Source organism: Epargyreus clarus, unplaced genomic scaffold (assembly GCF_041222505.1).
Source record: "Epargyreus clarus isolate Ecla_fem2 unplaced genomic scaffold, WU_Ecla_fem_2.2 ptg000006l, whole genome shotgun sequence".
Classification (NCBI taxonomy): domain Eukaryota; kingdom Metazoa; phylum Arthropoda; class Insecta; order Lepidoptera; family Hesperiidae; genus Epargyreus; species Epargyreus clarus.
Window position 1 is genome coordinate 13469014 of NW_027332214.1, and position 15245 is coordinate 13484258.

Here is a 15245-nt window from a genome sequence, read left to right on the forward strand (position 1 = left end):
AGCTGACTTTGCAAACTTTGTACCTCCTCAAAATCTATTTATCAAATATATTTCATTTAAAATATAGCCTATGTTACTCGTGGATAATGTAGCTTTCGAATGGTGAAAGAATTTTTAAAATCGATAATATTAGTATAGATATAATGGTTTTATAAAAATGATCAGCCCGATCAGCCCAATTCTATTAAATAAAAGTATACATATACAATGATTTTAAATGATTATTATTTGTTATGAGATGTAATTTAAACATGTAAATATAAAGTTTGACTGTCGCTTTCCATTATTATGAATAATCGAGTAGTGATAGCTGATACCTCCTATCATACATTACTATCCTATCATTTATTAATTACTGGTATAAAGGAATGTAAGAAGAAAGTTTTAATCATAGTCAGTTATGTATTTAAATTTAATAATAAATAATGTGTTTTTTAATATTTTTATTATACTCAGATATGGCTAAGTAATACTTTGGCTGTATAATTATAGTTATTGGATGCTATTCAGACGTCAATGGCGTTAACGACAAAAAGTTTTCCATCAATCAATCAATTCGAATTCGACACTGAACAATTTGCCAGTTTGCGAAATTAATTTTCCAGAAAAGCGAATGGTGTAGTTAATCCCTCTGCTAATAACTGTTATTTTCTGTTTGTGATTGTTTGATATTTGTGAAAAATGGATTATCCTAGTCCTGGAGCAACGAGGAGTCCTTTTTCACCTCGAGTAAGACCGCCTATAACTGGTAGAAGGCCTATAGGCCTGTCTTCTGCTAAAAAGAATCAAAAGTAAGTATTAAACGCTTATTATTTTCGATGTATTCACTAATATAGCGGTTACGAGAAACAATATATTATTATGATTAAACCGATACCTTTGACCGACAACCGTGTTTGAGGTAGTTTTTTTAGTATCAAATAAAACTTACTTAGAATTACCGTTTTTTACAAAAGAAAATAAATTTATTGAGATTTGTTCTTCGTTGTACCTCCTATTTATTACAAATACTACAGTTAGTAATTTTGAAATAAAAACCAGTTGATGTGCTAAAATTCCCGCCAGATTATAGGTTATATTCCTTACAGCCAATTCACGCAATCAGCGGAGCCGCAAGGTGGTGATGTGATCTACAAGACTCCCATGATGACTATTGAAACTTTTGGAGCACCTTTGCCTGTAATGGTTACAGAAGCACTCACATTTGGTATGTTATTAATTACAGTACAACCTTTGTAATTGTCCGGTAATGTTAATTCATAGTAATTTAAATGTTGTCTACCTTTTTACTTGGAAATTTTATTGGGGTTGCACCTTTGTGATACCTATTTTATAATCTTTATTTTTTATTTTTGATGCCCAGTGTGGTACTTTATCTAAACTATATTAGTAAATATAACGAAAAATTAAGAATTTAGATTTCTTTTCTGGGTCTGATTGTTTATTTACTTGTCTATGTTTTCACAGTACTCACAACATAGTGGGATGCTATGTGTAGAAAGTGCTATTATCATAATTGTTATTTTTAATATATCGATGTGGACATATTGATAATTAATTTTATGTTATGATTTTAATTAAAATTTCATTTTATATTTTAGCTAGTGGTGAAGTAACAGTACGCATGTCGTCATGTGGTTGGTGCTGGGCAGTGGCTGGCAGACGAGTCTTGGCTTGGAGCAGGGATGCGGCCCATCCTGCACGGGAACTAGCATTGCCACAAACAGACCTTGCACATAAAGCAGACCTTGTAGTCTTGTTCTATGAAGATGGTCAAATGCCAGCATGTGTGGGCATTTCCCCAGAAGGTGTGATACGTTACTGGCCCTCTGTGGGTCAAGAAGGTGCATACACTGATGTCACATGTGAGTTGGCTGGACAAGAGTGTGAGCGTCTGATTTTGAGGCCTAATGGAGGATTACTGCTCGCAACTACGACTTGTACATTAGTCAAAATAGATACTTGTAAAGGTAAGTTATTTTATAATATTTTACTATTATTGGATAAACAGTGAAACTATATTACTTATAATTGACTCTCATACATACATAGATACATACATACTCTCAAACAGACATATAAACATTGTTAGGGTTATATTGTTAATCTGATGTTTTTTTTTATAGAGGGTCGACCAACTGTGATTTGCCAGACACTAAGGCCACCTAGTGGCTGGTTAGGTGGTATTGGGAGGCGTGTGTCATTGCTGTTCTTTGGGTCTATGCCTGCTCATGGTGATACAGTAAGTTATTTTGTGTAATACTGATTGATAGGATTAGGATAATAGGAATGATATTACTTAGTGTTATGATGATGGTCTTAATTTTACGAAAAACATCTTTATTTTCTTTTTATGTGTGATTTTGTATTTTCATTGAATAAATTGGACACTCAATCTGGTTAACAGTTTGTAACCGACTTCCCAAAGGAAGAGAGGTTATATCTAATTTAGAACAAATTTTATTGCTTAACTAGCTGTGTGGCCTTGTGAAACCTTAGGGCACATCTAGTTCTAAAATATAAGTAGCCTAAGTTACTCCTTACATCAGCCAATAAAAGTTCTGTCAAAATAGGTCCAGCCATTTGAGAGACTAGCCAGAACAAACAGATAGACAAAAATTGTAAAAAATGTTATTTTGGTGTATGTACCATATGTATATTTATATGCAAGTAGTAAAAAGTGGTTATTTCAATATTAATACCAGACACTCCAATTTTATTTATATGTATAGATACTAGCTGTTCTGGCAAAATTGTGTTGCCATATAATTAAAAAATGTTAGGGGTGAACAACCCTTATCACTTAGGGGTATGAAAAATAGATATTTGGCCGATTGTCAGATCTACGAACATGCATATAAAATTTGGTGAAAATCGGTAAAGCCATTTTGGAGGAGTATGGTAACTAACATTGTGACACGAAAATTTTATATGTAAGATATAGTGCCCTTTTGGCTTTGTGTCCTATAGCAGTGTTCATCTTGTGGCACAGAAACTGGTGGGTGTTGTGGTGTTGGGCGGCGGCGCGAGCGGCGTGGGCGAGGCGGGCGAGGCAGGGGAGGGGGGCGCGGCGGCCGAGGCGGGGGAGGGCGAGTGCGTGGCGCTGCTGGCGGGCGGGCCGCTGCTGCAGCTGTGGCGCGGCGCCGAGCTGCACGAGCACCACCTGCGCCGCCCGCTCGCTGAGGCATTCGCACGCTCGCACCTCGCGCCGCAAGGTGGGACACCTTCATTTTCAAATCTAGAGATGAAATATGGATTTGTTAAAAGTGAAATATTGAAATGGAAATAGAGTTTAAATAAAATAATGCCTATATATGTAATTTATTCACCATATCTTTTGTCATATACATTGTAGGAACTACTTCTCTTTATTTTATTTAAGATAACTTGTAAATACCGTCTGCAGGTGATCTGAATACATTGGAGATAATGGCGTTGGATATGCACGCACACGGCCCACATGGGTTGTTACTTCTAGTTGCAGCCGTAAATGTAGCACGTTCGCCCGAGATGAGATATGCATTGGGTAAGAATTATAATAAGCACTTTACACAATAATATTTATATGTCTAAACTAGGCACTATCATATTACTACGTATTATTAAGTTTTACGTTTATGTACGCAAATTATATATGTTTATCCATTATCTATTGTTATTATTATCTATTTATTACAAATGCTTAACGTATTTCACAAGTGTTAAGTGATCATGGAATAAATAATTATTCCCTCCTCAGCGCACGTGTGCGTGGAGAGCGCGGAGCGGCCGCGCGTGCAGGCGCTGGCGGCGGTGCGCGCGCACGAGGACGCGCCGCGCTTCCTGCCGCTCGGCGCCCGCGCGCTGCTGCACGCGCCCGCCTACCTCGCGCTCGTCGCCGGTACCGTACACACACACACTGTTTACCGAGTTGTCCACAACAAGAAACTATATTTATTAAATCAAAAACCGAGAGAAATGTAACTGAGTATATTGCAAAAATAAAAATTATACTGGAAACAGAAATAATTGTTTTCCGGAAGTCCCCACGTTATGTCAGTTGTCAAGTTATAAAAAAGATAATCTTTTTGTGCGAACGCACACCGTTCTCACTATACAGTAGTCTCGGAAATCCATTAGAAGATCACTCACTGGTTACAAAATAAAGAGAGAATGGTGTTACAAGAATGTGCTATCATCACTAGCCCAAACATCGGACCAAACGTCAGACATTTGGTGATAAAACCTCGAAAAATATTACAGACATAATAAAAGTGATTTAAACTAATCTAAATTGTAACTTTATCCTAGGTATAGTCCGCGCCAAACTCCAGCAACGGACTAGCAGTTTGGCGCGGACTATACTTTAAAATAAAAAACTGTTTTTATGAGTCAATAGCCAACCAACATCAAGTTATTGTATTATTTAATATCTCAATATAATTATAAATCAGTAACTATATCATTATATGTATGTTATATACAATATATATCAGTATATTTTATAACGTGAGAGACTTAGTCCCTTTAGTAGTGTACTTAGATAAAACGATAAAATTTTATTGATATTCCCAGCCACAGCAACATCAGATAAGGCAGAATACATCGACGTATCAGCGGAGGGTGACCGCATCGTGGGCGCTGAGCTTTGCGACGGGTCACCGTTGCTCTTCAGCAGGAAGCATGGTGTCTTATTGCTGAAAATCAATGAACCTTCTACACAACCGCCGTAAGTGTTTCGAGTGTAACTAAAATTGAACTTTGAAAAGTTTTATACATCTTAAAACGGTCTTTTATATGTATAACATACAAAAGACCGTTTTTTTTATATGTATAAATTGATTGCTCAATAGGCACTATTTCATGTATAAAAATATTTCATGTGTATTTTATCATTTTTCACTTTATTAACTATAAGAAATAATTTCAGATCACTTTGCGACAGCCCAATGGGTTCGCCATGTCCTACTGATATGTACGATGGGAATCTTTCTTTGTACGAGATAGATCCTCATGAAGTGAGTATAAAAAATAGTTTCTATTTTATACAATTCTCAATAATATAAGACTGTGTTCGAAGATTTGAATAATAGCTGTGATTTTTAAAAAGTTCATATTATGTAGCATGATTTGCCAATTGTCCAAATCTCATAAAAACGCAAAAAAAATAATAATTAATGCAAATATACATTTATGAGCCCATGACATATTTACTGGATTTTAAATAATGTAAATACGTCTTTGGAGTTATAGATTCTTAAAGTCCCGTGTATTGACGTTATCCTGTGTTCCAGGTGAACGCGATCTCGACAGACCTGTGCGGCAAGCTGAAGACGGCGTTCCTGTTCCACGTGCGGCGCTCGGGCGCGGCCGCGGCGCTGCTGGCCGCCGCCTTCCCGCCGCGCGCGCCCGGCGACGTGGACGCGCCGCTCGACCGCGCCGTGCGCGCCGTCGCCGCCGAGATGCTGGACGACGCGCCCGCCGGCGACCCGCGGTGACATACTATGCTAATCCATACACAGAATTCGTCTCCGATGCGGACACGCACTTGGATGCATAATACTTCACGCACGGAATGTAAACGCACAAAAAGTAGAAATATGACAGAAACGAATTGCTACCACACTCTCCAAACCAAAACAGTTCACTGTTGTTATTAGGTAAAAATAGGTGTGGCGGTAGTACGCCGGAGTTAGAACTCAAAGGGTTCTACCAGAGATATAAAATATTACAATATCATATTAACATATTAAAAATTACTTTGTTCGTAGTCTTTTTTGTAAACTTGGGAGTTTTACTGGCAAACTTTTATGTCGATTTTAGATTACGATTTTGTATAAATTCACTTTCATTTTTTCCATATTACTTGAATGTGTGTGTTTGTGCCTCAGTTGGAAGGTGCGCGGTGGCGCGGCGCTGGGCGGGTCGTGCGCGCTGTCTCCGGCGGCGCAGCTGCGCGACAAGCAGCGCGCCTTCTCGCTCTTCCTCGACTTCCTGCGCGCACACGGCCTCTGGCGCCGCCTCGGCCTCGTCAGCGCCGGTGAGCGTCTACACTCATATACTAAACATACACTACGTACTATGTAAATTAGAAATAACCACACTTTTATAAGTGCACATGTGCATGTGCACAGTACGTAATACTTTAGGAGCTGTGGATTTATGTTGATAAAAAAAATAAAAAATAAAAAAAATAATGACACTGATATTTAATATTGTTCAACATATCATGTAGCATATTCTACTCAACTGTATATAATATTCATAATTTAATGTGATTAATTCATTTGCTAAATATACAGGGTGAATTTTTCAAATTAGCCTTCAGGGCCAAATTCGAAACTATAAAGATTAGCTAAAAATGCTGAAAGAAGTTAAGAGGCCGATTTTGAGAAAAACTAAAACTGCATCATTACTTTTTTAAAATAACTTTTTTCCTAGCCGGGAATCGAACGAGTTATTTTGAAATAAAATACACCCTCTATATTATTCCCCTATCTGATAGTGTTGCTTATAAGGATCAAAATCTGGGAAGTTTCGGATTTGGCCCTGAAGGCATATTTGAAAAATTCACCCTGTGTATATTGCGTATAATTTATAAGTTTTATTTTTGTTCATCACGCTATAAATAGTTATGAAATCGTTGTATTATTTTTCTGAATTATAATGCATATTATGTCATAACTTGCCTGTTACTTTATTGATTGTTCTATCGTTTAGTGAAAGCGCGTAATACATGTTGTATGTGTATGTGTGGCAGAGAGCGATGAGTGCGGCGAGGGCGTGGTGAGTACGCAGAGCGTGCTGGGCGCGCTGGCCGAGCAGCTGGCGGCCGCGCGCGCGCTGCAGCGGGCGCACCAGTCCGCCACCGCTATCGTCGACGCAGCCTTTCAACAGGTTAGTACATACAAGCCAATATAGGTTGGTTAGATATTGTTGGCGATTAGTGATGATTAGTATCGCGTATATTTATTATATAATGTTTATCTGGTCTCTTCTTTATCCAAAATAAAGTTTAATTATTTTTTTTATAACTATTTAAGTGGTGGTAAGTAATTAAAGCAATTTATAGACGACTTGTATAACGAATGCACCATACGTTACCTCGGAAAACTAAGTTAGAACGCCCCGTATTCATTTCTCTCCCTTACCACGCCCTTAAAAACAGCTCAACACTGCTCAATTCTGTGTTTTTTAATGTATTTAAGCCTAACGATAAAGCAGACGTGCTACCTGATGGAAAGTAGTCAACGTTGCCTATGAACATTAGCAATACCAGAGGAGTCGCCAGAGTATCGCCGGCCTTGAAGGAGAGCTCTTTTTGCACCTTTTTTGACGAGAATGGTATTATAAGGGACGAATATTTCAAATGTGAGTGTACTGCCGTCAGGTGGCGCTGGGGTCGGAGGCGGAGGGCGTGGAGGAGCCGGAGGTGTGTGCGGCGCTGGCGGCGGGCGCGCTGTCGGCGGCGGACGTGTGCGTGCGGCGCGTGTCGCGCACGTGGCGCGTGCTGCGCGCCGCCGCCCGCCTGCCGCCGCCGCAGCCCGGCCCGCGCGCCGCCGCCGCGCACGCGCTCCAGGCGCTCACGCTGCTCAATGTAAGTATTTTCATCATCGACTCATTACTGTTCCACCGCTGGGCACGGGTTTCCTCTCAGAACGAGAAGGATTAGGCTATAGTCCACCGCGCTGGATAAGTACGTATCGGTAGACTTAACGTACATTACATACATGAGATTTTATTTTATAAATCTCTAAGGTGTGAGGGTTTTCTCACAATGTTTTCGAAGATATTGGAATAAAATAGAGGGTGTATTTTTTTCAAAATGAACTCGTTCGATTCCCGGCTAGGGAAAAAGATATTTTAAAAAACTAATAATGCAGTTATAGTTTTAATCAAAATCGGCCTCGTAACTCCTTTCAGCATTTGTCGCTAATCTTTATAGTTTCGGATTTGGCCCTGAAAGCCTATTTGAAAAATTTACTCTGTATATGTATGTACAACTTAAGGAAAAATAAAGCACATGTCAATTTTACTATGGAAGTATAATATAGGATTGAATTTTAAAACAATTACAATGCGTATTATCATGTCATAATTATAAATAAATACCTCCAACAACTTCAAAATAATGTATATATTTTATATTTATTTAAACAATGACCGTTACTGATCGGTTTCATACAAGATTTTGACAATACCTTAACTCTAATGGATTTCGTATTTGCGCAGACGGTGGTGGGCGAGATGCACAAGTGCCGCGCGCAGTGGGCGCAGTGGGCCGCCTGCGCCGCGCCCGCGCCCGCCGCGCGCCCGCTGCTGCCCGCGCTGCAGGCGCTGCACCACCGCGCCCTCACGTGCGTACGCCGCACACGCGCACACTGCATTCACGCACGCGCGCACACACACACACACACACACACATACACACACACAAATACACACAAACAGCGTACTGATATAGGCATCATACCACACAACGCAGAAAGCGACAGACATGCAAAGGCAGAGAGACACGTACCCAATTTATTCATACTACGATCCATTAAACAATTCAAATATATTCATTGTCATCATCATCGTTCCTTAGATAATTCAATTAGTATGACAGATCAACACATAACTTAACTTACGATACTGCATCCAGACATGGCCATGTTTACAAAAATAGGCCACAGAAATCTTTATAACATAAAATTCTTTACTTGTAAAAATACTTACATGAACTACATAAATTTACAAAACAACTTTTTTTCTCAGGCAATGTGCCCACAACTGCCCGGATATAAGTCTGCGAGCTCAAGTATTAGAAGCGGCAGCAACGTTAGCTGACCTGATGCTCACCGAAGCGGAGCCACTGCAGCACTCGTCACACACTGCGCACATATATGAGCGGATGAGGAGGGAGATCATACAACCTTACAGTAAGAAAAAATGAATTAAACCAAAAATTATGACTCGTTGATCTAGTATCACTTTCCGAATATAGTAGAAGGTGACTACAGTGTGAAAATCATCTGATGATTAGTGTTCTTGTATGAAATAGAGGTTCGAAAACTTACTATGTTAAAATTATAATGATTACATATGTTTAGGGGTCAGCTTTTAAAAATGTGATTCATTTTGTTAATTCACAGTTGATGAGGGCCAAACGGAGCGAGCGGCGGTGTTGGCGGAGAAGTTTAAAGATTTCGATCTACTGATTGAAATGTGTGTCAAGAAGAATGATATGGATCGTCTTCATGCATACATCGACAAGTATGCTAATGAGGTGAGTGGGTTCTATATTTTATTTAATTTGTTGAAGGGACAAAAATTGTAATAGGATAATTTTTAAGGAGTCCTATCTGACGTTGGTTACACAGATTCATAATTTTTTCATAAAAATCAATTTAAGCAGATTTTAAAAAATAATGAATTTTTGATTGAAAAAAGTATGAATTTGAATACGTTGCATTACGAAGGATTGAATCGGCGGTTCGTATCGGAGCTACTCGTTATTGACTTCAAAATGATATTCAGTATTAGAAATAACGAACTGTATTCGGTACGACGTGGTACAATGCGGTGCGTCTGCGGGCAGGGCGTGGCGGAGAAGGCGTTCGCGTGGCTGTCGTCGCGCGGCGGCGCGTCGAGCGCGCTGCTGCTGCGCGCGCTGGGCGGGCGCGCGGCGCCGCGCCTGGCCGCCTGGCTGGCCGCCGCGCCCGCGCGCGCGCCGCTGCGGGCGCTGCACCGCCTCGCCGCCGGGGACGTGGCGCCCGCCGCGCGCCTGCTGGCAGACATGGCCGCCGAGGAGACCGCGTCCGTCGCGCGCATGACGGTCAGTCCCATAAGCTAATCGACAATACTTCTACATAGTGTTTATTATCGTTATGTAATATTTAAATATTTGTCTAAAATAGATAAATGAACAAATAGCTTTACTATAGATGATTAACCAAAAAAAAAAAATCATATTATGACTTATGTATAGTCATATGTCATTTATAATCCTTAAGGATACTGTAAAAAAAAAAATGTATTTTCTTCAAAATTTTCCTTTTCCTCTAATTTGTCACATAAAATTAATTCCTAGAATTTGATCCTCATAAGTATCAAATAGTGGAATAATATAGAGGGTATATTTTTTTTCAAAATTAACTCGTTCGATTCCCGGCTAGGGAAAAAGATATTTTTAAAAAGTTATGATACAGTTTGAGTTTTTACCAAAATCGACCTCGTAACTCCTGTCAACATTTTTTGCTAATCCTTGTAGTTACGGATTTGGCCCTGAAGGCGTGTTTGAAAAATTTACCCTATACATAATAACGGTAGTCGCCATGAATATTTGTCTGTTTTCCGCACTCTGCTGGTTTTTTGACGTAAATGGTTTATTCCTGTGCGAAATTCTTCTTTCCAGAATAACTTTTCGACTATAAAAATGTACATCGGTTTTAGACGATGGCATCCTTGGCGAAGCTGTGCCTGTTGGCCTCCGATGAGAACGACGTAGAGTCGTCGGACACGTGGCAAAGGATCGAGAGGCGGCTGGCGCTGGGCGAGCAGCACGCGGCGCTGCCCCGCGACGTGCGCGCGCGGCACGGCCTGTCCGCCGACGACACGCGCGTGCTGGAGCCCGAGGAGCTGGTGCACGTGAGTACCTTGCCTGTGTAGTAGGTGTACGTGCGAATGACGGGACTGAGGGCAGTCGACCGATATACGCTGCACCGGATGTCTCACGTGAACCCTAGCAGCAAAAACCAGCGAAACATATTTTAATGGATAGAGAATTTGATAACATTTTCAATAAAAAAAATTGAAGCTCCTGTGTTAACAGGACATAATTAAATCTTTGTTATTTCATTTTACCAACAGATGTACATTGAGTCCGAGTCGAAGGCTCTCAACGAGTACGATTACAAGAAAGCCTTGGACCTCACGGATTTCATACAAGATATGGAGCGACGAGATGAGCTTCGTTTACGGGTAAGAAAAAATAAAATAAAATTTACAAAAAGCAGATATATTAAAAAATATTTTACGATACGATTGGCATTGCGTCTGTATGGTTATTGTAATTTTTAACAACTTCATAAATGGAGAATGTTAATCAATAATTATATTTGTTGAAAGCACAATGAGATGACATGTATGTACAGATCTGGTGCGCGTGTGTGCGGCGCGACGAGTGGGGCGGCTCGGACGCGCCGGCGGCCGCGCTGCGCGACAAGATGTTCTTCCGCCTCATGGACCTCGTGCACCTCATGGGTCAGTACCATGTCTCACATACGTATAGTCCGCGTGAAACTGCTAGTCCGCTCTGAATGGAGAAATGAATCGCGTCGCCATAGCAAATTGTATGACTACACCAGCTTGCAACAACTTCAGAGCGGACTAGCAGTTTGGCGATAACTATAAATTGAACATACCTTGCCATTTACTTTGATTGCAGAATGCAAACTTAATTTTCACCTTTTTTTTTAAAAAACTCAGATGTACTTTTAATCATGATGCTAAATCAGCAAGCGGTAATTAATTTCCAAACCCACATAATTATGAAAAATCCGAGGCGCGTACCTGAGATTTGAATCTCGGAGCCCTGATTGAGACGCAGAGCTTAAATCGCTTGGCTATTATTGTCTTATGGCTATATATTTTTAATATAAACTTTCGCTTAATTTTAATAGTCAAGACTGCGTACAATGACGTTCGCACACATACTGATTCACAGTCTCCACTTACCTTATGACATATACGCCCGAACTAACCTCCACCTAACTACTCACATACACTACAATACTTACCTACATATCGCATTTTTCGAACGGATTTCTTTGACGCAATGAGTAGAAGTAAAATAATAGCAATTTTATTACGAACCCAGGTGGAGACCTGGAGCTGCTGCTGCCGCCGGCGGAGGACGTGCTGACGGCGCCGGAGCTGGCCGAGCTCGCCTCCGACCCGCGCTTCCACTTCCTCATCAAGTACGGATACGAGTGCATGGACTCAACACACGCCGAACACATGGAAGTCTAGAACTGGCTCTAATGTATAGTAAGCGCCGAACTGTTAGTCCGTTTCGAATATAGAATCGAGTCGCGTCGCAATAGCAATTCGCAGTTATTTGCCGGACAAAGACAACTCGGAACCCTCCCGGCACCCTCCGCTGCCCGCTCTCTCCCATGGGTACATAGCTGCGTTAGTGTGCCCCTACATTACGGAGTATATGCTAACTAAACCTGCGCGCAACAACTTCAGAGCAGACTAGCAGTTTGGCGCGGACTATATTGAATCTTACATTGAGGTTAGAATTATTGTTAGTCTAAGACTCCGCTGGTTTTTCTTATATGTGTGGTGTGTGACTACTAATAAAAACACTTAATAAATAAAAGCGATTGATATGTAATATTTTTGTAAGAAAATTTTTAAAGGAAACATGAAAAATACTTTTTCTTTTCACGTCATATATTATTGTTGTAAAAATATAATTTTTAAAAAATATCTGCAGAATATTAAACAGTATTAAACTGTATTTAAACCAGACTGGAATACTAATTTTAATATATTTAATAGTTGAATATAAAGAAGTATGTAATATGTATACGAGATATAAAGTCGATTGAGTAAAGTGAGAATATTTTTAGTAAATTGATAAAAGATGAAATTGCTTTTAAACTTTCCTCATATGTCATATAATATAGATAAACTCCGAAATTGTAAAAAAAAATAAGTACGACTGATCCCTAGATGACGCGGAATAATTGAATAGATCACACTATTTCATTTAATTGGATATTAATCTATATAATACAATACATACATTCATAATTCATAATTAAGTATAAATGCTGAATAACACCAAACATTTACGAATAACAGAATAGAATATACTTTGGCTTTCTTAAGTAATAAAATCTAAATAAAAGTAATGATTATGTAGTTACTTAAGTGCTAATAGTCTTAAAGCCGACTCTTTGTTTTATGGCCATCTGCTTCAAAATCAAATAATATTTTTAGAAATGAATAAAGGGATAATATAATAACGCCAATTTGATATATTTTATCCCAATTTTTTAGAACATTATTTGAAAAAATATAATAATTATATTATAATATATTGTTGTATTAATGTTTAAAATTGTTACATGATAATTGATATATCTTCGGCAATTTAAAAGTATTGACAATTACACTTAATATTCCTCTATAACTAATTATCAATTTATGTAAATGTATTTTTAAAGGCAAATGGTCACAGTAATTCGCACGGTCGGCTCTTGTGCTATAATAAGTAGTAAATTATAAGATTAGTATATGATGTACGGCAACACCAGTCCAGCCGGGTTGCTCGCCTGCGGTCCTCGCGATAAACAACCAACTCACCATTCGATGTTCTTCAGTCAGACTGATTTAGATAAGTTACTTGTAAGTACCTAGGTTAACATGATTCAATAACATGGCAAGCTCATGGGGACGCACGTGCCTAAAGCTCTGTGGTAGGTGAATTTCAAAATTGCTAAGTTAAGTAATACTAAATACGCAGGTCACTGTGTTATCTTTATGTACTCTATTCAATATAATATTGTCCCTGACGATTAAACTACTAAAACAAATTATCAATCCTGGCTTAATGGTGACCAAATTTCAATTTATCAATTACCGAATCTATTAATCGGTCTATAATTTCACGTTTCACTGTGATTTTATTTGCAGTAATCTTATTATTTCAAGTAATTATACTCAACATATTAAATTATTCAGGTAGTTTTATTATTCGTGGTGTTTATCAGTAAAGATATACAGGTTACACAATTCTTTTAAAAACGCATTTAGATCATTTTAGAAAAATTAAATTATACTTGGCCAGTATAATTTTATATCTTACATTTTCTCTATAAAACAACCACCAACCACGCCTCTACAAAGATGGAGTAAAATAAACATATAATCTCTATCCCATCCCAGAGGGGAACATACTGTAATTTTAATTGTAAATTTAAATATAAGTTAAATATATATTATGTCTGTTTATAAACATGTTTCTTGTGCTATAATTACGACTAGAATATCAAATGTTTTATTGTTTAAAATTTATTGTAAATGGCAGTTTTAAGTCTGAATGTTCTTATTGTTAAAGTGCGGTAAATGTATTTGAACTTTAATACATATACGATGGTCGTTAAATGTTACACAAGACTGCTTTTTGTTAAAGATAAATTCAATTATATATTACGATAAAATGCTACGTGTATTTATAAGAGAGAGCAATAATACAAAAATATCTGTTTAAAGACATTGTTAAAATTTACTTATAAATACTACGTGTATTTCTTAAGAAAGAGCAATAGAAAGTTAATACTTCGTAAAATTCAATTGCTGTCACTCTTTGTTTTTATTAATAAAAGTGTAAAATTCAAATTCGGTTTATTATGATCCCTTCTTGCACTAATAACAAGGTCCTCTCAATGTTATCACACAAAATTCACAAGCAGGATTTTGAGGTTTTTGATATCCTAAGACATCTAAGGGGCGGGGTCGAAGTATTAATCGAAAGGATTTTTTTCCGTAAAATCTCAAAAAAATACTTGCAGGAAATAAAATTATTACCACAAAGAATGTATTCATTAGTTATCGGAAGTACAGATTCATTTAAAAATTCGAAAAAATATTTGGAAACAATAGCGCAAAAATTGGTGACCTGTCCAAAATTTGGATATTTTATATCTCTATTTTGGGGACTCTCCCATCCGGCTCTGTTTAGGAGCTTGCAATCTGACATGAAATGTGGCTTTGAAGCTTCGAACTTTGCTTTGAAATATTATATTGATAAGGTGCGTGGGCGCAACATCAAGTTTGCAGGACTTCGCTGTACCAAAGAATACTTATTTGTGGAAACACGTTACATAGGGCTGTTGGATCCGCCCACAACCGGTCGTCACTTCACACCAAAGCTGCTATTCTGCTAGTAGGATTAATCTATAACTATTATTTTATATTGAACGATCTAGTTAAGAGCAATTCTTAGATAGGAACTTAACACATAATATTTTCATGGTGGTAAATATTTTATCTTTGATCCTAGGGTTTACTCTTGTGCATATCAGTATGTCGTACAATTATATCGTTTGCACATTTACTTTATCACACTCCAGCTTTTAATGATTTTAAATATAATTTAAGTTAACTAACCCCACCTATCGTCGAGGCGAGGAGCATCTATAGACTAGAGTGATGACTAAAAGTTGAGGCTACTATAGCAAAAAGTATAATCGCAATAGTCGCAAAGC

General features: G+C 38.3%; 1 protein-coding gene across 1 annotated transcript; it reads left to right on the top strand.

The window, feature by feature from the left end:
* The first annotated feature begins 529 nt into the window (after positions 1-529).
* On the top strand, positions 530-12443 carry Nup133 (nuclear pore complex protein Nup133). Its single transcript, XM_073074121.1, has 21 exons — positions 530-791; positions 1089-1207; positions 1602-1970; positions 2127-2242; positions 2993-3215; positions 3407-3526; positions 3740-3880; positions 4555-4708; positions 4910-4997; positions 5274-5473; positions 5871-6019; positions 6740-6876; positions 7370-7576; positions 8212-8336; positions 8740-8903; positions 9117-9250; positions 9563-9799; positions 10417-10611; positions 10834-10944; positions 11118-11226; positions 11843-12443. Exons 1-21 carry the CDS (start codon positions 682-684, stop codon positions 11992-11994), a joined length of 3360 nt encoding a protein of 1119 aa, XP_072930222.1. The 5' UTR covers positions 530-681; the 3' UTR covers positions 11995-12443.
* Positions 12444-15245: the final 2802 nt, after the last annotated feature.

What these genes read in the sequence shown, in the direction of transcription:
- Nup133 (XM_073074121.1), top strand. Translation starts at nt 682, where the DNA reads ATGGATTATCCTAGTCCTGGAGCAACGAGGAGTCCTTTTTCACCTCGA. An exon ending in TCTGCTAAAAAGAATCAAAA is followed by an intron (nt 792 to 1,088) that starts GTAAGTATTAAA and finishes TATTCCTTACAG; the next exon opens with CCAATTCACGCAATCAGCGG. An exon ending in AGCCCGAGGAGCTGGTGCAC is followed by an intron (nt 10,612 to 10,833) that starts GTGAGTACCTTG and finishes TTTTACCAACAG; the next exon opens with ATGTACATTGAGTCCGAGTC.